General features: G+C 35.9%; 1 protein-coding gene across 1 annotated transcript; it reads right to left on the bottom strand.

Moving 5' to 3' along the window:
* Nucleotides 1-3,188: 3,188 nt before the first annotated feature.
* Nucleotides 3,189-24,495, bottom strand: LOC306887698 (protein kinase C alpha type-like; the record flags this gene model as incomplete). Its single annotated transcript, XM_079445658.1, has 16 exons — nt 3,189-3,350; nt 4,502-4,642; nt 4,837-4,944; nt 5,049-5,129; nt 6,946-7,084; nt 7,170-7,232; nt 7,611-7,702; nt 10,016-10,189; nt 13,192-13,374; nt 14,775-14,976; nt 15,090-15,246; nt 16,788-16,916; nt 17,971-18,082; nt 20,285-20,367; nt 22,158-22,189; nt 24,266-24,495. The coding sequence occupies 16 exons, from the start codon at nt 24,493-24,495 to the stop codon at nt 3,189-3,191; spliced, it is 2,088 nt and encodes a 695-aa protein (XP_079301784.1).
* Between the last annotated feature and the right edge of the window lie 1,398 nt (nt 24,496-25,893).

Raw genomic sequence — 25,893 nt, 5'->3', positions numbered from 1 at the left:
TAGAAAATCTCTGAGCAAATACCATTTTTTCATACTGTGCATTATATTGTAATGCCTATATGGCTGTATGTGTGTGTGAAATATTTAGTTGTGTCTTTAAAAGTGTAGACCTATCAAATTCTAACAATCACCCTCATGTAAAAGAGACAGAGAATGTCAGTAAATTCGTTTAGGTATGGAGGGAAAGACAGATTTGTCAATAGTGTATTGTGAGAAGACAGTCTGGCAAAAAGCGGCATAATTTACAGTAAATGAGTGTGTTAGAAAAAGAAGACAGAGCACTAATTTTCTCCTTACATTAGTAATTAGTGCAATTTCCCCTAACGATTTGTCATAATTCAGTCTTTACAGCAGCATCCAAAATTTACAGTGCTACAAGATGCCACTGAATCTTTGTTGGAGTTAACAAAAGATGTGCAGCCTCGGAAATTTTCTGTTCTAAAACGCTAAAAAAGATGCATGTATGATTACTGGGTTCCTTTTAAGAAAATGCAAAAGTCTGTCTGGGAGAAACTAAAATATTAAAGAGATTGCATTTGCATGAATATGCAAACACACTTACACTTTCACTTTAAATTTAGAAAAAAAAGCATGGATAACTGCTCACTTTTCTCGTCATCCATGTCAGAATCAAGCCTCATTTGATTCTTTCTCAGTTTCTTCTCCCTGTTAGTCTCATTATACTTTATAGTGGCCTTAGCCTCACGCTAAAGTATTTTTAGGCATGATATCAATAGCATAGTACACTCTGACCTCAAGAAGTGAAGAAGGGAAAGAAAGAGACACAGAGAGACAAAATTCTACATTACATTCAACAACACGACAAGCAAGCATTTCTATGAACACATCTTTTTAAATTGCTGGAAATCTTCAGTTCAAGAAAGAAGATAAGGTCACAGAACTAAAAAGAAAGTCAGAGTGGGGCATTAAGAGAAAGAGGTGTGACGGAGGTGAAGACAGTTACAGTAAAGAGGTTAGGGTAGTTTTTAATAGGCAGGGTATCTAAGGGTATCCTGTTATATCACTCAAGCCCATTGGGACAGCACTGATGGAGAGAGAAAGTCTTGAGATTGAGAGATGAGAGTAAAGGTCTGCCGTCTCATCAGCACGAACACAGACACCAGAGACCAGGGAGACGAGGCCAAACAGGTGAAGGATGGAGTGAACACACAAAAAAAGTGCTCAGTTTAAGTCATCTATTTTATTTTCACACTTTGAAAACACAAAACAACTCGATACAAAATTATTATGCAATGGTTCTATCTATCTATCTATCTATCATCTATCTATCTATCTATCTATCTATCTATCTATCTATCTATCTATCTATCTATCTATCACATTTAACCAAATTATCTTTTATATTGAGGTTGAATCGTTTATTGTGATTAGAAACAAACAGAGGCATATAGCTATTACATCAATACATAGTTTTCTCACTAATTAGCACATTAATATTTTAAGTAGCTTTTGTAGATCTACCTACAGAGCTTAGTTCCAACCTAAAAACAAGCACCGCTGTTAATTGGTTGGCTTCAACTGAACATTTGGCAGGTGTGCTGTAGCTGGAACCAATCTGCAGAAATGTATAGTCGATCTCCAGGAGCAGAACTGATTTACAAAGTATCCCATTTTCATAATATCAGCAAGACAGTAATGAAATAAAAGGCTGGGAAATGTCGAACAGGATCAGGCAGTGATCAATAAGTTTTACCTTGTTACAAATTCCAGGGATGATTTTTTTTTAAATAATAAATTTCGGTTATTCCACATTCACACACGTCTTTTTACCTAACCTTTCACTCCTCCTAAACTGTCTTTCCCACATAATGCATGAAATGTTCCACTTTTCTGTTGTCGTCAGTGCAACTTTCAAGTTGTATTAGATGGACATTTTGGGCACAGGGTGCAGACTCGTGTCTTTCCAGGTCAGGCATCATGATTTTTCACTAGGCAAGACAAGTGCATGCTGATCTCGACGCCTCACAGTGTCTAAATAACCATATTCATAACCAGCTTCACACAAATAACACCAATTCATCCATATATGTCAGATTTTGCTGTTTTGAGACCAGTTTGGTAATATAATAATTAACACTTAAATTTAAATCAATCCTATGCACTATAAACAACATTTTGGTTGATATAATTTGGAACCACATTTTTAGGTTGCAAAACACTGTGATTACATGGACATTTTTATTTTTATACTGACGATATGGTTTAACATGTTCATAGAAAATTTCTGTAATTCTGAATAAACATTAACATATATATACATACACTTTATAATACACTGCACATACTTTATATAGATATGCATATAAATATATGGAATAAACCATAAATATCTAAATTTGTGTTTTTCATAAAGTCATTTGTTTTAATAACATGGATCCCAAAGACTTATTTTTGTAAAATGCTAAGATGATGCAAACATTTATAGTCTGTATAGAACCATATTTGAATTGACTTCTGATGCATCTACAGAGATATACAGTATCAGCTCTAACATTCATGTCACAAACAAGGAGTTTATATGCTGAAGCATTAAACTTTCTTTTATTTCTTTTTTTTTTGCTTTTTGCATTTAGCTGTCATGTGTGTGACTCCTATATCATAATACTGAGTTTATATACCAGTTGTTAGATGAAAGGATTACCAGTATTTTCTCACCTGACTGCAATTATTTAGTTACCTAAACCAAACCAGAGCAAACAGGATCTTACACAAAGACAAGCAGAAACGCATTAGTTTGAACAGATTAAATAATCAGCTTGAAGTGAACTTTAAAACATGGGGGAAATCATGTTCATGCTGGTTTCTATAGTGCACTCAGTTATAATTAGGTCATGGCAACTACTAGCATCCAAAGGGATATCCAATAAGATCCTATTGTCCAATGAGATAATGGCATGAATGCATGACCCTTAAATAATTCAGGTTGATACTCTCAGAGTGGACCGGCTAAATATTATTAATGCTTAGTTTGCTTTACCGTTAAGATGATTAAAATCAGTGTGGTGTTGTTGCAGAAGGTGATTGCTGGTCTAATTGAGACAGACTCCTATTGTAAGCAAGCTGAAGCCAAATTACACATTCTTTTTTTTTTTGGTCACCATAGTTTAAATCATGAACAGGAGCAGAAAAAGTCAAAAGACGGTGGGTGTGGATTGATTGACGTTTCCTCAGACAGCTGTTAGGGGTGAAGGAGGAAATTCCGGGTTTATGTAAGTGAAGTCTTGGAATTCCTCTAGACCTATAGCGGCGAGAACATCCGGGTCAGAGGGCGTGAGGGCGGAGGGGGCGGATGTGAAAAACTTATCAAAATTCTCTCCTTTTTTGCCTCCCTGTGGGAATGACAAATAGAATCAGCTGGGTTACGTTTATTTCTATTAAATTCTAAGCAAATTAAGTAGATGCTGTTGACGTCAGTTCAGCGCTATGAACTCAGAGCACCTCTACTTATTTGCTGTGCTCACATACATTCACACAGCATAATATCCACATAGATTAGCATGAGTAATATGGGCAAAGAGCTACAGGCAATTTTGGTTTATTTTGGTTCTTCCGTCTTTACAAGACAACACCAGTAAATATGCACGCACACATGCACGCTGAAAATAATAAGGAGAAGCAGGCAGAGTGCATTAATAAACTTCCAGTTACATGGTTATGACTTTAAAATAACAAAAACAAACAAACAAACACACACACACACACACACACAGTACAACATTTATCTCCACAAGAAAATGAGGACATGACATACAACTTCTGTTGGTTCTATGTAAAGTTAATAATAATTACTGTACTACAGATAAGCAAATGAAAAGCTAATGTGTTTGCTGTAAAAAAAAAGCTATATATAAGCATAGTTTATATATTTTATATAATTATCTATCTAGCATTTATTTATAATTTATATAATTTATTTTATTATATATAAATATACATTTATATAAATGTATCCATCATTAATTAATCTATCTATCTATCTATAAATGAATTATAATTTATAATTATTTTAACCCAAGCAAATTCTACCCCTTTAAGAAAACCAATCTGGAGTATCAACTATCTTTTTAATTACTGAATGAATTAATAATTTATCCCCAGTAGTTGTCCCTAAAGGGAGGTTTAATATGATTTTTTATCATATAACATGATCAATCAATCAATCAATCAATCAATCAATCAATCAATCAATCATGTCTATCTACCAATCCATCAGCCTTTTACTTATTTAATCAACTTTTTTTTCTTTCATGGTGTGGAGTTTCCATTTTCTTCTACTGTTTTTATTTAGATAATGTTTTTTTGTTTGTTTCCTCTACCCCAAAACCAAATCATCGCACCAAGTGTTTTATATTTTTACATTTTCTTAAAGACATTATTTAGTATGTTTAATAATCCAGAAGTTTTTCTATCATTGTGGGGCACTTCTGGGGTAAAGCCTGACCCACACACAGAGACAGGTGTTGTGATAGGTGATACTGACACTTCTGGGTTTGAAGGGAGGCTGTATCTCCAGTCTCTCCAGTCGGTCCCAGTCTATCCAGCGGAAAAAAGGATGCTCCCGCAGCTCTCTCTCTGCATCCTCTCCTCCACCCAAACGCTTAGCAGGGTTCTTGGTGAGGAGCTGCGAGATAAACAGATGGAGAAAGAATGTCAGAAAAACAGAGACACACAAAGGGTGGAAATTCAGTTGTATGCTAATTTAAGTCAATTTTTTTAGATGTTATGTTAGTATTAAAGATGGGATAGATTGCCCTGTGCATGCACTGTGAGCAAAGTATGTAGGCAGCAGAGATGAAAGAACAGGAAGTAGATTACCCCTTTGCAGATGGCCATAGCCTCCCGAGAGAGACTCTTCGGATATGAAACACTCTGTTCCATGATGGACTGAAACAGCTCCTCCTCATCTATGCCATCAAAAGGAGGCTGATGAAAAGAGAGAGAGACAGAGGAAGAGGGCACCGGGGATGAAGATCTATTGAGAAAAGGACAAAATTAAAGGCTCAGGGAAGCAGAGGATGAAAAATTACCTGCCCAGCCAGCATCTCATAGAGCAGGACTCCATACGACCACCAGTCCACTGCTTTACCATATGGCTGATATGCCACAATCTGAAAACAGCACAAATCGGTTATAACCGTTTTAAAATATATATATATATATATATATATATATATATATATATATATATATATATATATATATATATATATATATATGTTTTATTTTGGGTATATATTTCCCAAAGTGTTAATTGAGACTGCCTTTTGAATTCCACCTTAATTCTTTAATTTGTATTGAGGTAGCAAACAGGATGCAGAATTATCATTTGAATTTAAGGAAGTAAAATGAAAATGTGATATTTATGAAAAAATTAGATAATTTTAGAATTTAATACAATTGAATTTATACTATTATTATATTTGCATTTATATATACTGAATTTTTAAAATATGTATATCATTAAAATTTGCTATTTTAATTTGAATATAACAAAATACCTACACTACCATTCAAAAGTTTGGGGTCAGTCAGATTTTTTGTCAAATTAATTAATACCTTTATACAGCAAGGATGCATTAAAATGATCAAAAGTGAGAGTAACATTTATAATATCACAAAAGATTTAATTTTCAATAAATGCATCAAAAAAAAAAGAAAAAAAAAAGCAGCAAAAATATTTCTAGAGCAGTAACTCATCATATTAGAATGATTTCTGATGGATCATGTGACACTGAAGACTGGAGTAATGGCTACTGAAAATGTAGCTTTGCCTCACAGGAATAAACTACATTTTAAAATATATTAAAATAGAATTTCGAACTGTAATAATATATCAAAATATTACTGCTTTTACTGCATTTATCATCAAATAAATGCAGCCTTGGTGAGCAAAAGAGACTTCTTTCAAAAATATATAAAAAAACTTACCGACCCCAAACTTCTGAATAGTAGTGTACAGTAGGCAATTCAATATATTCCAAAAATTACACATTTTAATATAACACATTTATTAAAGATACTTCACAGAATACTCTTCAAAATGGAGCCAAACAACATGAAGCAGGATGATAACATGGAAACTTTAAGTATAGCTCTAGGTAAGTTTGTTCTTGTCCTTTTGTTCCTCTGTTCATGACTGTTGAATTTCTTTGAATTGCAATTCAGTAAATTCCACTTCCCATCATTCCAATTCAACATCCTGTGGAATGTGACCAATTCAACTCACATTCCAACTTCTAAAAAGGCCGATTTTTAAATGGATCTTGAATTTTGCCGATCCTTGCTAAATGCTTCGTAATTGCCTAATGTTATATCCTCAAAATCATATAAATTAGAAATATTGCCATTACAGAGTTAGATGGATGCTATTACAGCCCTCTCAATGTGCAGATAAGCTCATGAAAATCATATTAAAGATAATTACACAATAAATATGCCAGTGTCTCTGTGTCAGCCGTGAGTGTGTGTTTCACAGCGTGAGAAAGAGAGATTAATTTCCTTGCCTGCAGGGACACATATTGCATCTTTTCAAAATGACAGGGACACAAAGATCAATGGCTTTTTCTTTTTTTTTACATAATGTGATCAATGTGAGCCAGTTTAACTGCTGGGTTAACACAGCACTGACGCATACTGGGCTTCAGTAGGCCCACATTCACATCGCCTTTCCATCACACAGCAAAACACAAACATTGACGATTTAGCACATACATCACTCGAGCGGGATGTCCATCATGTTGCCGTGTAGCAAACACCACAGTGAACCTAAATGAAATCACACAGAGACATGTAGATGCACATACACGCAGACATGTGCTGACTGCGCACATCCACCGAGTGTTCATGTAAACACAGAGCCGAGGTCATGAAGAAGAGAAGATGAATCAGACGGGAGCAGAAGGATGGAGATGGAGTAAAGGAAACCTCAGGTGCAATGTAATCAGGTGTGCCACAGAAGGTCTGAGTGGTGTCCCCTTCCATCATGCCTTCCCTACACATCCCAAAGTCTGCTATTTTTATGTGTCCTTCACTGTCCAGCAGGACATTGTCCAGCTTTAGATCTCTGCAGACCAGAGAAAGAGAGAGAATATTAAGTGACTGTAACATATGGTGAGTTTGTGGAAGGAGACTGTCATCATGTCTTGTACCTGTATATGATGCCTTTGTTGTGCAAGAAGAACAGACCCAATGCGATCTCAGCAGCACAGAACCTGCCAACATGAAAATCTCTCATTAACTCCATTAAACACACATTCTTCCACTGCAGGACAGAATGACAGAATGATGCCAAACAGGTGAATTTAGAAACAGAACAGAGGGGGTATACTAACGCTATAAAAAGTGAAAAAGCAAGCAATAGTTGTGGATTATTGTAATGTTTTTAGCAGTTGTTTGGACTCTCGTTCTGATGGCACCCATTCACTGCAAAGGATCCACTGGTGAGCAAGTGATGTAATAGTAAATTTCTCCAAATCTGTTTTGATGAAGAATGAACTCATCTACACCTCGCATTGGCCTGAGGGTGAGTACATTTTCAGCACATGTTAATTTTTGAGCTAATTATTACAGAAGAGAAGGGCTAAACTTACGCTGCATGCGGTTCTTTAAACTTGCCGACGATTTGAATGTGAAACATAAGATCACCACCGTTCACGTACTCCATGACGTAATACAGACGATCCTACAACACAAAACTGATTATCAGCAATCAGCAGATATGGAATCAAAAATGAATCGTCAATCAGTTCGCTTGTTCTCATGCTATTCAATTAAATAATACAGCAAATGCCACAGTATATTAGCAATCAGTCAAATTATAAGACAAATGTTTGTGAGTTCATGTACAGAAACAAGACCTTGTGATCACACAATGCCATAAATATCACATTTTTACAGAAATTATACTTACATTAAAGTATGTGAAGTAAAGTGACAAAATTAAAGTATCTATCAAAATACTTCGTTTTTACATTGAACTGACAGGAGAATAAACAAAAAATCTTAGCAGCAAATCAGCATATTAGAATGATTTCTGAAGGATCATGTGACATTGAAGACTGGAATAATAATGAAAAGTCAGCTTTGCCATCACAGGAATACATTACCTTTTAAAATACAGATATTTTAAATTGTAATAATATTTAACAATATTACTGTTCTACTGTATTTTTGATAAAAAGTAACGCAGCCTTCATTAATATATGAGACTTTTTTCAAAAACAATAACCTAACAAAACTAAGTGTACTATGAAACTAACTGTACTTTACACAACCTGTGTTGTAAGCTGAGACCAGCAAGTTTTCTCTGTTGCTTCAGTATTTGTCACCTACAGCCAAGGCAAGATAACAGCTCACTTTATCTCCAGAGGCATCTGACTACAGCATCTGGTGTCTGTAGGACTTGAACTTCTGATCTGTGGGATGCTGCATTTTTCCACTGGGCAACTGATAGCTTTGACAGGAAACTCTCTTTAATGCACTTGATACAATGAGACAGTTTACATACACAAAGAAGTCATTACCAGTCACATCGAGTGTTTGTTACAAATTCAATTGACGGGGGGGAAAAAAAAAAATCAAATGATTTAACAAGAGTAATTCAAAACTTCACAAACCATTAAGGCCAGACATAAACACACACTCCTCTTTTTCTCTCTTTCAGTACTGCAGCTGCCAATGTATTTCATTAGGCTGATTGCCACTTTGCAATATGTGTCTGATGAAAGAGGTCAGACAATTAGTTCTATGAAAAGTCATTTTTCAAAGCAAAATGAGGCAACTAACATTGCAAAAAGGCCCTCCAGATTCATTAGTTACAAAAATGATTTATCATGTCAGAGTGACATGATGATCGTCGAATCACCTTTTATTACGCAGGTTGTTCCAAGTTGCCAGTTTAGGACTCACATGACAGCATTCCAAAGAATATAATTATTACATTGTCAGAAGCTTCTGGTATTTTATTCACCCATTTGACATTTTATAAACCCTGTTAGTCAATATTGTAAAAGCAATCTGTTCTTGTGATTTGTCTCCCTCTCAAGACTGCTAACAGCCTTGTGCAGGGCAAATTAATCAAATCTATCGGTGCCTATCTAGGCCAATGTAAACAACCTTTTAATGAGGTAAAAGAAGAATACTTACGGTGATTAACGCCAAAATTTGAACAAATTTTACGCAAATGCTTTAATACACTTTATTTAGTTTACTTAGCAGGAGTTTAGTCACTACTTATCTAAATCTGTGCTGGCTACATTAAACTATATTGTACGTCTTTTGTTTATTTTCAGATTAATCTTGCATTGTTAATACGTTAATAACAGGCAAAACAGAACAGAAATATGACATTTCATATTATATATTACATTTTAGTAGTTACTACACATTATACTCTTGAAGCTGCCGTCATTTTAATAGGTTCTGCATCACGTTGCTGCAATCATCTGGTCAAAGAGATTATAAATTATAATTACGAGTTTTGTAAAGATATAAACGCTTATTGCAATTTACTAGTTATGGTAAATCCGACATGCTTTGATTGTTTTGGTAATCCTGTGTTAACAGACACTATCACCTGCAGAATGACATCAGAACCTGAAAACTTTAGTGTGATGCTGCATCCATGCCACTAGGTGTCAGTATACTATCAACCAACAGAACAAAAACAAAAAAATACTGCGTTCATATTTAAAAATATCCAGTTTCAGCCCTGGGAGACCACATGTGGACATGAAGGACCCACAAAATGTCAGTACTCGTGTTCCAGCTGTGCAAGGTCAGAAAAGTGAATTAAAAATGGCCCTGAAGGTGAAGAGTGCATCTGTTCCATCACTAAGGGGCGAATGACATTTCAGTCCATATATATTTCATAATTTACATATGCGCATATGCATAATGTGCATATGCATGTATAAACCTCATCCCCAGGCTCCCACTCTCTTTTAATCATTAACTGCTTACACACTCTCACACACACATCGATGAACACACAGACCTCGGTTTGAAAGGCGCAGTAGAGGGAGGTCAGGAAGTGAGGTCGCCCCACGAGGCCCAGCACTCTTCTCTCCACCATGGCGCTCTCTGTGTCCTCATCCTGAAACAGCACATCCTTCTTCAACACCTTCACCGCAAACAAGCGCTCGCTGCCCCTCTCCTCTGCCAACAGGACCTGCGGGATGACAAGGAAACCTTGCGCTAACACTTCTTGAACATTAATAATTAAGAGTTCATCATCTTCCGCTCACATTGCTACAGCAGCGACTCGATTGGGCAAACACAAAGCAAGAGCAGAAAACATCATTCAAAGCGTGTTCAACATTCATAAGGGAACATTACCTCAAATCAAACAAAAAAAAATTAACAGAAATTCATTTCATTTACTCGTGTGATCCTGTTCTATTCCTGTCTTTTTTCCTGCTTTGTGTCATTTTTCTATCTCTGGGTCCCAGGTCTCTCTCCTCTGCTCTTCTCTTTAATCTCTTCCCTCATTTCTATCCTTTCTTTAGCACGGTTCTACACCCTGGAGGATGTGCTGTCTGCTGAGTATAACCCTGGCCTCTTATATAACCAAATATCTTGTAAGGACACACACACACACACACACACACACACACACACAAGTGTGCGCACATGCGTATGCACACCAGATATACTCGTGCACACATAACATCTACTTTAAAATGATTTTATATACTGTACATGAGCACAACCACATAGGCAACAAACATTCCTCCACACGCTCAAACAAGAGAGTGCAAAATGTGCACACACACACACAAACAACCATGTCATTCCTCCTCAGGGATCAAACAGTTCAGAGTCCTTCACTTGTGTGCTCTGTGCTGACACATGACAACAGCATTTAGATTCTGCTCAGCACAGACAGAACAACTGAGCATTTTGTTTGACCAAAAGAAGGCATTCGTTCTGAAATATTCCAACAATCCCATGGCTGCTCTTGGATTTGCAATCACTAGGAGTTTCTTACACGTATCACAAATACTGCTTTATTTACCACATAAGACTGGCCGAAAACACAAATGACCGTGTGCCTACATAGCTCCAGGTAATTTAAGGTGAATAACAAGGTCTGCATCTCACTGGGCCTGGAGTCAGTGCTTCTGCCTCCTAGAGGAGGCGAGGCAGAGTCACAGCTGCAAATTTTAGATCGGGAAATCAGCCCCCTCTTCTTGCAGCTGGGACCAAAGCTTTAACGTTCCCCCTTCTGCCTGAATTAGCAGCAGCAGCCCAGGAATGAATGAGACAAGAGCCTAATTCAGTTCCAAGGACATTGTACCCTTCACACTCCTTATTGCATCTACAGGGAGCATGGAAATAGACGTGTTTGTTGATGGTGAGTGTGGTCTCATTTAGCTTAACTTTTGGTCTAAAAGATGGTCTGCCTTGCAGCCTGTTTTGTCCCAAACCCATCTACTTAGGCTGAAGGCCAAAGTATACTTTGACGCAAGTATACTTATCTCTTAACCTCCCTCATACAAGTGCTTGTCAACAAGGCCATCTATAGTTGTTACATTCTCCAGTAGTTTAATGTTTGTGTTCCGTCTCTGCAGTGGTTTTGAGAAAAACAATGCGAGTCGAGTAGCATGTCCAAATTCATGCGTTCATAAAACAGTAGACAAAAAGTATCTAAAACAAATGTAGTACCTACTAGTGTTTGGTCCTAGTGCTTAACCAATTGATTTTGAATGGGAGACATTTATTAAGGTCACTTTATCTTAATTTCATGTTGTTACTTGTTTTTTCTTTCATGTTGCATGTCATCTTTACTCCGTAAAGTCCAAAATGACCTGAGTCCGTGTCCAGTTCAGGTACAAGTCCACCCGGGTCGAAATTCACTCATAACTGCAGTCAAAGTCCAGTTTCGAGTCAGTGTTTGAAGTTCAAGTCCAAAGTTTAAGTAACCCAACTCCAGTACCTACTATACAGGATCCGATTTCGGATGCAACAACGGTTTTTCAAAGTATTCTCAATTTAATTCAACACATGCACAAATTTCACCCTTGTCTAGTGTTTGTGCTATTTCTCTCCAGACGTTATATGTCTTTACCCATTAAAACTACAGTTGTGGGGGTGTCTTAAAGGGATAATTCATAGAAAAATTTAAATTCTGGAATCATTTACTCACCCTCATGTCGTTTCAAACCTGTATGACTTGCTTTCTTCTGTGGAACATAAGAGAAGATCATCTGAGAAATGTTTTGCATTCAGTGGAAGTCAATGGTAACCATAACATTTTGGTTACTAGCACAAGTCACGCTGGTTTGAAATGACATGAGGGTGAGTAAATGATGACAGAATTTACATTTTTGGGTGAATTATTATTTTAACCCCAACACAAGAGCTTGTCAATGTCACCAGCTATTATTGTTGATGTCTCCAGTAGTTTGTAGGTGTTGTTCTGTCTTGACAGTGAAACAACAGCCTGGGCCAGTGTTGGACAAACTAAATTAAGACAAACTAATTAGTGCAAAAAAACTAATTCAAAGCACTTGTGCGAGCTGAGCATATAGACAACACTTGGTGATTAATAAATTCACTCCAATGCACTATACTGTAACTAATCTAGTTTAAACTTGAAAGGGACTAATCTATATATTTGTCATAGATTTGATGTCTCTAAGCTCCCAGACTCATTATTTTGTCCTTCAAAGCAATCACTGTATCAACTCATTACCTTGTAAACAGAATTTGTTTACTGACAGACTAATGATAAAAAATGGTGTCTTTACTCTTGGAAGTTGCGTGAAGCCAGCCAAACAGACGGAAACTTGTTGATGTAGTCTGCGCTTGCCATTTTGGTGTTCAATATGCATCAGACGGTCAGTGAACAGAGTGGGCGGACTGTGGGAGATCTGTCTGAGTCTAGAGAGTTTCCTTTAAAGATTTCTGTTCTGCTGACAAGCAGGAGAAGAAATACAACGATTTATTACACATACAGCAGGGTCCAAATGTCAGTGAAAAGTTGACTTGAAAAAGGTGTTTATTTGCTTTAGTGACAGCATACGCTATTCATTTTACATCACAGAATTTCACTGTTTCTCCTGAATCTAATTTTCAGGTTTAAATTTGATTTTGAATATTTTCATTGTGGCCTCCTCGATCCCACTATATGTGTATGTGTGTATGAAAAAAGTATGTAATTTCAAGCACCTTGCCAAAACTCCCTTTGCCCAGAACCATGAGGAAGTTGAAATCGTGCAGCCTGACTCGGCCTTTGCCCGTTTGCAGTGCAGTGAGAGTCGGACTCAGAGCAGGAGGGGTCACAGTAGGAACAGGCGTTGTCACAGTAACAGGAACAGGAGGAACAGAGGGCATGATAGCAGCATCTGGTACCTTCAGAAATGAGGAGAAAGATGGGATGAGAGAGAGAGAGAGAGAGAGAGAGAGAGAGAGAGAGAGAGCACAAGAATAGTTTGTTTCAATAAAGAACTACAGTGCCCTCCTGTGGATGTGCTATGATAGTGACACAATTATGGTGCTCACAGAATGTGGTCAGACTAAGATGACATTTACAGAATTTGTTGATGTGGCTGTTTGTGACTGCGTGATGTCAAAAAGAACATTTGATTTTAGCTGGATATGTTTATTTGTGGATCTGATATGGCCCTAGGCTTCTACAGCACTCTCTTGGCTAAATATTACATGTTGACACTTTTATCTAAAGTGACTTACAATACATCTGTACATCTGTACATAATCTCCCCTGGAGCAAAATGGAGTAAAGTGCTTTGCTCAAGGACGCAATGATGCTTTATGGATAGTCACTTGAATATTTCAGCCAAAAACTTTTCTGTTTTTACCACAACTTATGGAAGGCAACTCAAAAGTTGCAGGCTATACTCCCTATAATAGTGCTTATGGTAGGTAATAAAAAATAGCTAACATGAAGACAATAAATTAAAATTTGTTAAAAATTCATGGACGTAGCTACAGATATTTTCTTTAAATCTTGTAATGTAGCTCTGAGCAATACAGATTATCAAAAACTTGGATCTACAGTATCTATTGGTTGTTGACTGGATGGGGGCAGATCTGAATGGGAGTTTGCAGTCGATTGTAAGAAAAAAGTGAAGTTTGTTAATTAACATTACTCTCAATAAATGCTGTATTATTCATTGTTATAAAATTTTAGTAATTGTATTTGTGTTAACATATAGAATGTTATCGCAAAGTGTTTAAAACCTCACACACATGGTGGGTTTTGATGATTTATGGGGGTAAAGGCTACCCCTTTGATTTCTGTTTGATGTTCAAAAAGATCATTCTGTATGATTTATAAGTTGTATAATGCCCCCCCCCCCCCCACACACACACAGGAGGACACACATTTGTATAATGACATGGGTATGACAGGTATTACAATGTGAAGGTGATTTATGAGGACAGTTTTGGTGTCCCCATAATTCAAAAGGCTTATAAATCATACAGAATAAGTTTTTTGAAAATCTGTGAAGAGTAGGTTTAGGTGTAGGGTTGGCGTAGTGCTATAGGAAATACAGTTTGTACAGTATAAAAACCATTATGCCAATGGAGAGTCCCCATAAACCATAAAAACCAACACACACACACACACACACACACAATAAATAATATATAATAATAATAATAAACCTTTGTTTAAAAACTAGTAAATTTATTCAGATCATGAATGTGAGAAATCACAAAACAGTCAGCAGGAATTAGTACAAATAAGTATAATAACATTAAAAAGTGCAGATGATATGAGAGAGTACCTGCAGGTCTGGGTCAGGTACAGGGATGTTATAATACTCTCCCTCATCCTGGTTGAGTAGTTTGAACCAGCCGCTGACTGAACGTCTGAATATCTCACTAACGCCGAACGACAGAGCACCCATGAAGTCATTCCTTGAGGTCCGATCCCAGTCCCAGACCTCTACAGACAAACGTCTGTCCCACTGCCTCCCACGCACTGAACTACACAAAGACAGGAGGATAGAGAGAGATAACCTAGCATCCACTCAGAAAACCACAGCAACAACTTCTGCATCATATGCACATACAAACAAAGAAACACAAATAAGACTCACAAGGTGAAGCTCTCGTTCCAGATAGGGTTGAGTGTAGAACGGATGGTTTTGGTTTTCTGTTTGCTCTGGCTTTTTGGATCAGGAATGAGTTTGAGCTTCACATAAGGGTCCGAAAGGCCATTAGGATCCATGGGTATCAGGTTATGTGCTTCATGCACTAAAACATACATTACACATCAAGAGCTGATTATGTGTGTTCATACATGCCAGTGCTGAATATTGCATGAATTATACCATGCAATAGAACAAAGTGAATATCTCTGTGGTTGTGCTGCTATGCTTCGTACAGTGAATGTGCTTTCAGCTGTATTGTTGAATTGATCTGTCAGAATGACATGCTGCTGGTTGCCTTTAAAAGAACAGTGGTGCATTTTAAATGCTCACATTCTCTGTAGAGCATTAGTAGTATTCTCACTACTCATTAGTCTCTCTATGGTGGCGCTGATCTAAGAGCCACAGGCTTAGTTAAGTTGACACAGTGCAGCTAATGCATTGTAATACAGCAGATTGTGTGTATGTATAATTAGCTTTTTCCTCATGTACTGATGATGCTATATGTACACATTTCCCTCTGCTGGAGGAAAGTTGAGCTGTGCCATACGGCTCATAATGCATCTCCAGTGGGCTTCCTTAAACAGCAAATTCTCTCTGTGAGCAAAGGAGTAATTCTTCACTGGGGTATAAATAGGGGAATCTTAATAAACATTACTTAGCACTTTCTACGAATAGGACATAAAACAAGGGCAGATGTTTTATTTTCTATTCATTTTTATAACATTTCTTTTTTTTTGCAATACTTTTACTAAAACTTGGGGCATAAATTCAGTTGTAATCCTACATATTTCTTTTACATTATAATGTTCTAGTAATAAATATGAAATAACCATAAAATATATGCAATTTATTAATATAACCCAGCATAACTAAGAAAGCTACAATATATAATTAATACATGCTATATAATTATGATAGGGTTTATCTAGTTTATAAACAAATTATGTTTATAGATGTTGATAGACTTATATTTTTATAAAAGAAAACTATTTGTTTGGTAATTTTTTTATTTTTTTACAATATCATGGGAAACAGGGTTGAATGGTTGTGTTCGACAAATTATACTTTTGACTGCTTTTGTGTAAAACAGAAAACCTTTTTACTGAAAGGGTTAAAAAGGAAACTTGTCTTACTAATTCTTACCATAATGCTCTGGAAAGAGTCTAAATTATATTGTTTATTGTGTCATTTTGAGGAATGTAACATAAAAAAACTATTTAAAAAATGTAATATCGAAAGTCAAAAATGTCAAGACATCTTATGTGGCATAGTACAAAAATAAAAACATGTAGCATATAATAACAAGTAAAACATGTAGGTTCCTACAAAAATGATACTAAAGTTAACTGTATTCATGATTGGTCGCACTTTATTTTAAGGTCCAATTCTCACAATTAACAAACCATTAATTACGAATTTTGCCTCAATAAACTCCTAAGTTAGTAGCCTACGGTAGTTGTTACGTTTAAGTATTGGGTAGGATTATGGTCATGCAGAATATGTGCTTTGTAAGTACTAATAAGCAGCTATTAATAGGCATGCTAATAAGCAACTAGTTAATAGTGAGAATTGGTCCCTGTACTAAAGTGTTACCGATAAGTCTAATAGTGTTCATCAGTTTGTAAAAGTTACAGTTATGTTCACCTGTGACATATATGTCCTCTTTCTCTCCACGCACGGTCAGGCGAATCCGTCCTCTTTTCTCAGTGTGGTCCTGTCCACACAGGCTGGGAACGCTGTTCTCACAGCGCTTGTGTACATTCATGTCACAACCTCTCTCACACAGACACACACAAATACACACATACCAAAAATAAAAGAGAGAGAAAGAGTGTGAGCTAAAAAATACATATAATGTATATAGTCCCCTTTCAGTTCAAAAACAATAATTACAAGGAGCAGTCTGCCTACTACTGTAAACCTTTTATTTCTAATACAAACAGTGTTAACAGCCACTACAGTACGCTGTACGTTATGAGACAACAAGCTGAAACAGCAAGTGCTGTCAGCTGCCACCGCCTGCTTTATTATTTTCTGAAAGTGTCATGCAAATCATATTAGATGACATGGTTGTTATTACATGGATTAAATCAGAGTTAAAGTTAATTAATTCAATCTAATATACAGTATGAGATATCTATTAAAAGCCTGAAAAGCATTACTCTACAGTTACATATAATTACATAAAACTGTGTTGATTTAATGACAGCAATCTTGATGATTATGCTATGCTAATTTAGATCTAAGAATTGATCAAATAGAAATTTAAACAGGGTAAAAGTGTTATAAAAACTCTATGAGTGAACTATATAAATGTTGTTCTTCACCATATTGTGCACAAGCAAGAGACTTCCACAGACAAATTTATTATAATAATATTTAATGTAACAGAAATTGAAATGAAAACATTAAAATTTACAGTCATTTATATATATCCTCGCATAGCTGGCAGGATTACGCTGGAAATCCTAACTTGCACTAATTCAAGTAAATTAATTACCAAGTAATTGCTCAAAAAAATTATGCTAATGTGGTCTTAATAGTCAATAATATAACATAACATAATATAATAATACTGTAATACAATAATTGTGGAATTAGAATTCCACAATTGAACACTAAGAAACTGAAACTTTAATACATTATAACAAAAACAATATAGAAAATTATATTATATTATTATATTATATTTGCACAATAAGTCATGAAAACTACTGTGAATATCCAGGTAAATATACTGTAACTACATTGTTCTAAGTCCACAGCATGTCAGTTTACAGTCTAGAATAGATGAACTTCATCTGGATCTCAATATAAATAGACTCACTGGCACATTTCATGCCCTGATGTATGAGGCCGTACAGCAGAGACCCACAGTGATCACAGAAGGTTGGACTGGCGTATGTATGTACTTTAAACTTGTGTTTGCTCTTGAGATCCTGGAGAGAGGGACAGATAAAAACATTACTCATTTAATTATTTAATTGTTTAGTCCGCCGGCAAAAGCACTTTGATGTGATTTCATATTTAACACAGAGGGACGCCATGTACACCCAGTTCTAGGAAACTGGAAAGAAAGAGAGATTTAAATTATGTGTCTGATAAGAAAACCTCTCATACTGTTCTTTGCTCTATAAATAGGACAATCTTTATGCGCAGACACAGCAAGCATATGCACAAACAAACACAGATACTCTACTTTCCCTCTGGTTCTCTCTCTCTCTTTAAAGGTCCAGAGGAAAGGCTTCATTTTGAAGTGACTTTTTCACTGGGAGCCAATTAGCTAGGGTTATTTTGAGGATGAATGGTGGATGAATATATGAGTTCAGCTCAGCTGTGAAAACTGAATCCTCCTAAATGCTTAAACCCTCTCCACCCCACCCTGGTTTCTCTCACCCCCCCCCCCCCCCCCATTCTCCCTCACTGTATGCTCCTTTTCTTCATCCTCTGACAATCTTCCTCTTCACTTCTCTTCCTCTCTGTCAGTCTGCCTCATCTGCTTCTCACACGGGCATCATTGTCTACTCTTCCTTACGGCCTAGTCGCACATGCACAGCCTCATTTTACAACCATTCTATTTAGCTGCTTATGAAAAAAATCTCAGACTTTGAAATGAAGTCTACAGCTCTGTTCAGAAACTAGTATGTTGCATCACTGCCTACATAGGCAGCTGGCTTTTAAGACAGCATCTTAACTAGGGGCTGATCTGGAATGCTCTACGTGCCATGCCACTAAACACATGCTTTACACTCTTAATTTGTGATAATTTCAATAGAGTTTCACGTTAGCATGTTGCAAAGCTAACAGTGTGATATTCTAAAAAGCATAAAATGCATACTGTAAATCTTTTATTTAAATAAACATTTTAATGAATAATACTGAATGAAATATACCATCCAGCACACAAAGCATGCAGCAAGAACCTCCCACAGATGAATTCATTAAAAAGTTATTCTAATAGTAAAGGAATTTGAACAATTATATTATTATATTATGATTTATAGTTATTTATAAATCCTTGCAAGCCTGACAGGATTTCGCTCTAAATGCTAACAAGCTGTATATGCACAAAGAAACTGAAAATTAGTTGAATACATTTTAATATAATATAATATATTTATTATTATAATAATATTAATAATATAATATAATTGTAACAATTTTATTTGCAAGTCTGCCTTTTACCTCATTTCAAATGAATTGGAATAAACAAGTAAATAAATAAAGATAAGCAGATAAACATTTAGTTTAGGCAGGGGATTTTTATGTATTTTGTATTTATTATATTATTTAACACAGACACACATACTGGGTAAAATAATCATTTTTAATTATGCAAACTATTTTTCATCACTTTTGTACTGAATGAGATATACGGTTTATAATCAACATTTATCTCACTTCATCATAATCATTGTCGCAATGCATTCCCCGCAAAAGATGTGGGGTGTGATGTTAAAAGAAAGTATATTTGCAGGCAGCAAAATTAAATTGTCTGCCTTTTGAAACAGCCTTTGGAAGTGGCCCATGATGCCTTTGATGAAAAGAGCTGCCTACATAGTCTGCTAACTAGGATTTGGATCAATGGAAGTGTGCTACAATATAGCTTCTTCCTTGCTTTTCTCTTTCACACATATTCTTACACTCACTCTCAGTGTGAGTAGCAGTGTAACACCATCATATCACATCCCCTGCACGTTTTATTGTAGTGTAGCACGAATAAGAGAGAGAGCAAGAGAGAGAGAAAATTGATATTCTTTTTCCTTTAAAGCCTCCTCTTTAAAAGAAGGAATGCAAGAGAGAGCAATAAAAGGCTCGTCAAGAAAAGGAAAATATGAGTGTGACGGTGAGACCTACTTCCATATTGGCTTACTCAGCCAAAAAATAAATGGCTTGCCATGCAAAAATGTGAAAATGAAGAGGCGAGAGACGAATGGGGTACGGATGATACAGTAGAATAAAAGATGAACTGCGGTGATCAAAGCAGAACATCAAGCATGAAAAGAAGAGTTATATGATGATCAAGCAAAATAATGAAAGGAAAAGAAAAATAATATAGAGTGAAAGGACAAAAACAAAACAAAAATAATGCTAAATGGCAAAAAACGATGACATACTGTATATATTAACAGTATACATACCTCTGCTTTGGGAGCAGTGATGGCTCCAGGACAAGTAAAAGTGACAAACTCATGGCAGCGTTTGTGCACCACAAAACTGCAGACTAAAAGAAACATATACCATATCTAGTAGAGTAATTCTGTTGTGTCATATGCAAGGTTTATTAAGTAAAATGGTAGCACACTACATTCATATTTTATATGTTAATGGTTTATAGGAGATTATTCATTTACAATGAAAAGCTAATTTTTCAGAATTTAAATCAGAAATATTATGGGCAAGATTTACTAAATAGGGCAAATTAGCACAAGAACGCAATCCCATAAAATTGCCAATGATAGTGGAAAGTTCTGCGGGTGATCAACTGACAATCCTTAAAATTAAAGACAACAGACGCAGCCAGTTCATTTCCATAATTATCAAAGCAATCTACTAAGAGCAGCACAAATTAGCTTAGGGTCGCAAACAAGCAGAGCTGATGATAATCACATTGGTGCAAAATGGGTGAAGACAAGCTTCTTTTGGGAGTTAAATAATAGTGCAAATACCAGTAAACTGACTACTGCAAACCTCAGGATTCCTAAACATTTTCCATCTCAAAATTCCATACTTTTCCAGACCATGCTTAACATAAATGTTTCATAAAAAGCATTTTTTTAATCTTTATATTTGGTATATATTACAGTCACCTGTAAACATTTGTATTTTTTCAGGGGTTTATTCATTGATTTTCTCAAAGTGACAACATACAGAGCCCCTAAAAAACTTCAAATCTTTTTTGTGCTCTCTAGAAATGTGTATTGGAATTTTTCTTGCGTGCTTACGCATGGCAATTTCTAGTTTTATCTACTGTGTATTTATAGTATATATAACCTATTTCCTTTGTGCAACACTGCCATCTTACTATGATGAAACCTGGAAACCCTAACCCTAACCCTATTTTCCATAATTTTCCAAACTGCGTAGGAACCCTGAAACCTAAATCACCTCGCATAATTCACTTAAACACTCTCCTCCCAAAAAATTAGCTTCTGAAAGAAAAACTCCTACAAACGCATATGCAATCTGGCCCTAAATGTCATAATTTGTGATAAAAATCATAATGCAGCAAAAATACACTGTTATAATGGGATTAAATCTAAGGAGTATTGCTACAGGTTTTTTTTAAAGTTGTGATGTAATGGAAGAAGCATCAGATCTTTTTTTCCATTTTGTGACATGCATCTGACTGAAATGGATTATCAGGGGAAACAATGCAGGGCAGGGACTTTGTTCTATCCATACTAAAAATATCCTAACTAAAAATTATGAGGTAAATTTTTTTTTTAAATTACACGTTTACAATAACATGCACTTAGAAAGGATGAATTGTTCATGCTGACTTAAAGTTATAACCCTTTTTTGGCATTTTTGACTACAGGACAGTACAGAGAATGGACAAAAAGTGAAGTGAGAAAGAGAGAGGGGAATGGGATCAGAAAGAACCACAAGCTGGGACTTGAACTCAGGTCAAAAAATGGCTTTGCTCAGATATTGCGGTCTCAGCTTACCTATCGTCAAAGATGAATTGCTTCAGCAAAACTCTTTTGGATCTTCACAGGTCTATAACCACTATAGACACTGAGGGGGACATATACTGTATTCCCCCAATATTCAGATCAAATTGAGGCCTACACTTTAAATTTGGCCCCATTTAAATACTGAATACATCCTTGGATCTTCATGCATGATAACAATTAACGGTACTTATTTCATAAATAGCAAACATGCTTATGAAAAGCAGAAACACTGCTATAGATAGGCAGGAAGATCTGAAAAAACTTTGACGATAATTTAATCTGTGGAATGAATTTAAATATGGTAAAATATGTGCTATACACTCAAAATTATTACCTTGACACTGGAATCCTTGCTTTCCAATTCCCCTGTAAAACATAAACAACAACTCACATCATGTGTCTAATTATATCGTGTGTAATTGCATAGATTTGTAAAAAGAGGAGATCATAGAGAGCTGTGGTGTTGTGTATGTGCATGAGCTCAGAGGGCAAACAGAAGACATAAGCTGCTGAGGCCGTGACAGATAAGGTAATTTGAAGAAATCCTCATCTGACGGGCAATTTAAGTGCTCTTCAGTTCACCATAATAACAGGTTGCTCTGCTCCTCATATCTTTGCTATGCAAAACACAACTTAGCATAAATCCCTCAAGTGCTAAAATAAGATAATTTAGCACCCAACACTTTGGGCATGACCTGCTCTGAAATGCATCTGAGTGTATATATGACTCTTTAAGAGCATCCTTCAGACCAATCAACATCAACATATACTCAGAAATATAGTTTGAGAGAGGACAAGCGCAAAGAGACAGCGAGATGGAAAAGAGAATTCAAGTTAAAAGGATTCAGCAGTGATTTATCTACTGTAGGGTTAGTTTGGGTGAATTTGTCCACAGTCACACAATCATCGCAATGTCAAAACATGGTTGAATTGACCTGAAGCCATCCTATACTTTATTACAGATAGTAGGTTAGGAGTACTTTGAGTTCGTGAAAATTATAAAGCTAAAAAATATACAAATGTACTTTACAATACTTTGGAAATGCTGTACTCCAATAGACATAGCAATAAAACTTCAATGAATTGAAATGAATGGACAGAATGAGAAACAGATGCATCTATCAGAAGCTTTGATAGAATTTGTGTTGTACTAATGAACATGAGGTCTATAAGTGAGCAATGCATGGGCCATATGGCCGGCCGCAGTTCTATGCAGGTTCTGTGGAGCTTGTGGTTAAATGGCAGCTCAAACAGAGAGGTCTGCATAATTTAAGAGGCCCCTCAAGGCATGAGTTTCATGAGGCATGGAGGAAACTGAGAACAAGCGTAGTCATGTAACACACGTGAAGGGACAGTGTTCTTCTGCCCTCTCTGTGTATGTCATCGAAAGTGTACTCATTGTAAATGTCAACTGAGTTCTTTAGTCTTGTTTTCTAGTAAATTATATAAATATTTATAGATAAATTACTATATTTACACAATTAACAACAGCATATGTTGAATTAAATATATTACTTATTCTTACCACACTGGTATTTCTTTTTTCCAAGTATAAACCTGATTAAGTTTTAATTAGGCTTAAATTTATGTATGGTTTATGTGGAATTATGCCTTATTGGAAGATACCAATTTTTTAAATTGCATTTTTGTACATACAGCACCATTCAAAAGTCTGGGACCAGTTAGATATATATTTTTAAAGAAATTAAAAATATATATATATTCAGCATTGATGAATCAAATTGATCAAAAGTGACAGAGTTATAAAAGAAAATTCTATTTTTTTAAAGAATGTTGCAAAAATTGTATCATGTTCTTGTAACATTTTTCAACATTTATGATAAGAAATGTTTAAAGAAGCAAATCAGCATATTAGAAATGATTTCTGAAGGATCATGTGACACTGAAGACTGCAGTAATGATGCTGAAAAATTAGCTTTACCATCACAGAAATAAATTACGTACATATAAAAAACATTATATTAGAAAACAGCTATTTGAAATGTTAAAAATATTTCATAACATTATAGTTTTACTGTATTTTTGATTAAATAAATGTGGTCTGGGGGAGCATAAAAAGCTCTATAAAATATTTAAAAACTTTTAAACAGTGTAAAACAAAAAAGATTTGAAAGAAAAAAATGCTTATCACTTTAAAATGTAGTCTTTTAATAAATAAATAATGATGTAGTGTTACGGCTAACTGTTTTTGAAGAGGCTTCAGATTATAACAATTCAGTATAAACTACGAAGTACATGACAAGGCCAGTACAGCATTGAAAGGGAGTTATTATATGAATCACGATATGGACATTAAGATTTTAGGACTAAATCAATACATAAATCCAGTCCAGTGTAAAGGTTAAGGTAGAAGTATCGGTTTACAGCATAATAATGTTCGGCGTTATAGATGTGGCCAACAGTGTTAAAGGTGTGAAGTACCAGATGAAGTCAGTGCAGTGGCTGCAGAAAGTAGGCTGCTTGAAGAATCGGGCTGTGAACTGGTGGTCCTTCACTTCAATGACCCTCTTGTGCTTGAGAGCTCCCTTCCTCTGGAAGACTGGAAGCCTGGGGGGAGGAGAAAGAGGAGAGGGGAGCGGGGAGGAGGAGGGAGATGGGGAGGACAGGGCCAAGGGAGACAGAGATGGAGACGGAGAGACCGGGGTAGACATGCTACCAGTTGGGTTGGAGAGAACAAGACACAGAGAAGAAGACTGGGAGAAGGATGGACGGGTTATGCAAGCGAGGGGTTAAGGACCAACAAGAGGATTTATAAACGGGGAGAAGAAAAACGTCTAGTAAAACACAGATCAAGCGTAAGAGGTTAAGTGGAATGTAAAGGAAGGAATTCGATAGGATGTGATGTCAGTTTAGTTTGTGATGTTGAAAGGAAGAGATTCCCAGGAGGAGGAAAGGGAGGGTTAGAAACAGAGAGTGAAATAGAGGTTAATACACACTCTAAGAGAAACATCCACTGGGACTTCAAAACGCATAGCGATTAGTGTACCTTCTGCCCTACTACACACACACACACACACACACACACACACACACCTACATTCTCCATGTCAACCAGATTCCCACCACCTGCTCTTCCACATTTTCTGCAAGCTCATTGTCTCCCCACATTATATTAAATATATTATATAATACAATGTAATGTAATATATATAATATCTTGATTTTAATTTTAGATTATGATTTTTTTTAAATAGAATATTTGTCATTTTATAGCTTCAGTTTAGTAATGTTCAGTTGTGGAATTCTTATTAAAATGGCAAAACAATATTAGGTGTGCTTATATAATTGTATGTATCAAATATAATTATATTATTATACAGTTCTGGTGTTATATTTTATATTACCACTAAAGTAATACTATAAATACTGTATATATCATTTGTTTTATTATTAAAATGACAAGAGCAATAAACAAGGCATACACCTAAACATCTGTGATATAAACTGACTGCTGCTTTTTGGCTGGTTTGAGGTCAGCCAGAAGTGGAGTGCTTTAGGATCGATCAGACTCACATTAATAAAAGAGAATGCATCAAGAAAAGCTGAAATGAATGATGACACACAGGATCAAATCAAACAGGAGACAACACCGAACAAATGATCATAACATTAATTAAACAGCTAATTTTACAGAGCTGGAGACTGAAGAAAGGAAACAAAGAATTTAGTGCACCAATGAGTGACACAGACTACATTTATGAAAGAAAGAAAGAAAGCTGTAAATACCTGTAAGTGTGGCAGTATGGTTTCTCCTCTTCCTCCCCTCTGTCTTCCTCTCACTTCTTCTCAAGTCTCTTGATATTCTATGCAATCAATCCTTGGCTCATAAAAAAGTAAAAAAAAAAAAAAAGAAAAAAAAAAAAAAGAGACAACCTCACCGAACAGAAGGTCTACAAGAGAGGAAACGCACTTGAAAAAAGAATCAAAGCCCAAAAAGGAAATTAAGAATGAAGGGAAGGATGATACAGCAGCTTTCCATGAAAGAGAGAAGAAGGAGTGTAAGGCCGTATATTCCTTTATCCAATAGAGTATAGAGGGGGTGAGGAGAA

Source organism: Barbus barbus, assembly GCF_936440315.1.
Source record: "Barbus barbus genome assembly, chromosome: 21".
Classification (NCBI taxonomy): Eukaryota; Metazoa; Chordata; class Actinopteri; order Cypriniformes; family Cyprinidae; genus Barbus; species Barbus barbus.
The sequence above is the reverse complement of the archived record's forward strand: the minus strand, read 5'-3'. Positions and strand labels throughout refer to the sequence as shown.